General features: G+C 42.1%; 1 protein-coding gene across 1 annotated transcript in view; it reads left to right on the forward strand.

Annotated features, from left to right (window-relative positions):
- Nucleotides 1-624: 624 nt before the first annotated feature.
- The window catches only part of LOC137622744 (zinc finger MYM-type protein 1-like), a 1,612-nt gene continuing 520 nt past the window's right edge, over nt 625-1,716 (forward strand). The window contains exons 1-2 of the mRNA XM_068353336.1: nt 625-1,306; nt 1,419-1,716. The exon at nt 1,419-1,716 is cut by the window's right edge and continues 520 nt beyond it. Coding sequence (XP_068209437.1) covers nt 625-1,306; nt 1,419-1,716 — 980 coding nt within the window. The remainder of the gene's footprint in view (nt 1,307-1,418) is intronic.

The raw sequence follows: 1,716 nt of genomic DNA on the forward strand, positions 1-1,716 counted from the left end.
TTGAAAAGGGGAAGTGCAGAATATCGACACTGTGATGGTGATTTTAAAGAGTCAGCTGTGAAAGAGCTAAACAGAACCCGTCATTGTCCAAAGACATTATTCACTCGAACTCATTCATTATCTGGCCAAGAAATTAATCTTAACTGGCTCTGTTACTCTAAAATAACTGGTAAAGTGTATTGTTTTCCTTGCAAGCTTTTGTCAAAGGTGCAAAGCTCATTCACAGCTGGCTTCAATGGCTGGAAGAACGCTAGGTATGTCATAGAATCTCACAGTAGGTCAGATCAGCACAGGAAAAGTATGGTTGACATGATATATAGAAAGACTACGGGTGCCCGTATTGACTCTAATCTAGTGGTACAATATGAAAGTGACTGTGAGTACTGGCAGGCAGTATTGAGGAGGTGTGTAGATGTTTTAAAGCTACTTTGAGAACGCGGGCTAGCCATTCGGGGTAAGGATGAAGTAATTGGATCAGCACACAATGGAAATTATCTTGGGATTCTAGAGCTGCTGAGCATATACGACAGTTTCTTGGCAGCTCATATCAAGAAACATGCAAACAAAGGTAGTGGTCATACTTCCTACTTGTCGCATGTCATTTCTGAGGAAGTCATTGGAATAATGGCAGAAAAGGTAATGTCCTCAATAACAGATGAAGTAAAAACAGCAAAGTACTTCTCAATTTCTGTCGACTCCACACCAGATATTTCACACATGGATCAACTTAGTTTTACAATCCGCTATGTACTGCCTACTACAGGTCCAGTTGTAAGGTTTTTGCAGTTTATTCCCATGCTAAGCCACACTGGCAGAGATATTGCTACAACTGTTATTGATTTTCTTAAAGAGAAGAACATTTCAGTACTCAACTGCAGAGGACAGTCCTATGACAATGCCACCAACATGTCTGGTAAATATCAGGGAACCCAACAGATAATCAAGAACGAGTGCAGTGAAGCTGAGTACATACCATGTATGGCTCATTCCTTAAACTTGGTGGGTAAGTGTGCTGCAGAAAGCTGTCCTGCTGCAGTGTCATTGTTTGGTCTGATACAAAACTTGTACTCCTTCCTTGTCGCATCTACTTATCGTTGGAGGAGACACCGTGAGGTAATAGAGACTAATAAAGATAAGAAGTTGAAAGTTGATAAAAAACTTTCAGACACTCGTTGGTCAGCACGAGCAGATGCTGTAGCTGCTCTCAGTAGAGCACACAAAGAAAACATCATTGTTCTGGAAGAGTTTTCCTCGGATCAGAATCAGCCAACTGAAACAAGAGCTGAAGCAAGTGGTCTTCTCAAAGGTTTGAAAAAAACTTGAAACAGTAATTCTTCTTGAAGTTTGGGATACAGTATTGGAAAGGTTTCAGAGTGCCAGTATTCAACTGCAAAAACCTGGAATCTCCCTCAACACAGCTGTCACACTGCTGGAGTCTCTTTTACAGTTTGTTAAAGACCTGAAATCCCAGTTCGATGATTTTGAAGCAAAAGCTATGGCTAAGTGTGATCCCAGTGACGTGACTGGTAAAGTTGCATACTACGCCGGCAGGCAGTCGCAGCGTATTAGAAAGCGCAAGCGTCACCACGATGAACTAGACTCGGTGGAGGATGTTACGCTGACAGGTAGAGACATGTTTAGAGTGACTGCTTTCTTGCCAATCATTGACAAGCTCTATGCTGCCCTAACACAACGCCTTACAGCTTACAGCGACCT

This window comes from Palaemon carinicauda, chromosome 29, assembly GCF_036898095.1.
Source record: "Palaemon carinicauda isolate YSFRI2023 chromosome 29, ASM3689809v2, whole genome shotgun sequence".
NCBI classification, from domain to species: Eukaryota; Metazoa; Arthropoda; class Malacostraca; order Decapoda; family Palaemonidae; genus Palaemon; species Palaemon carinicauda.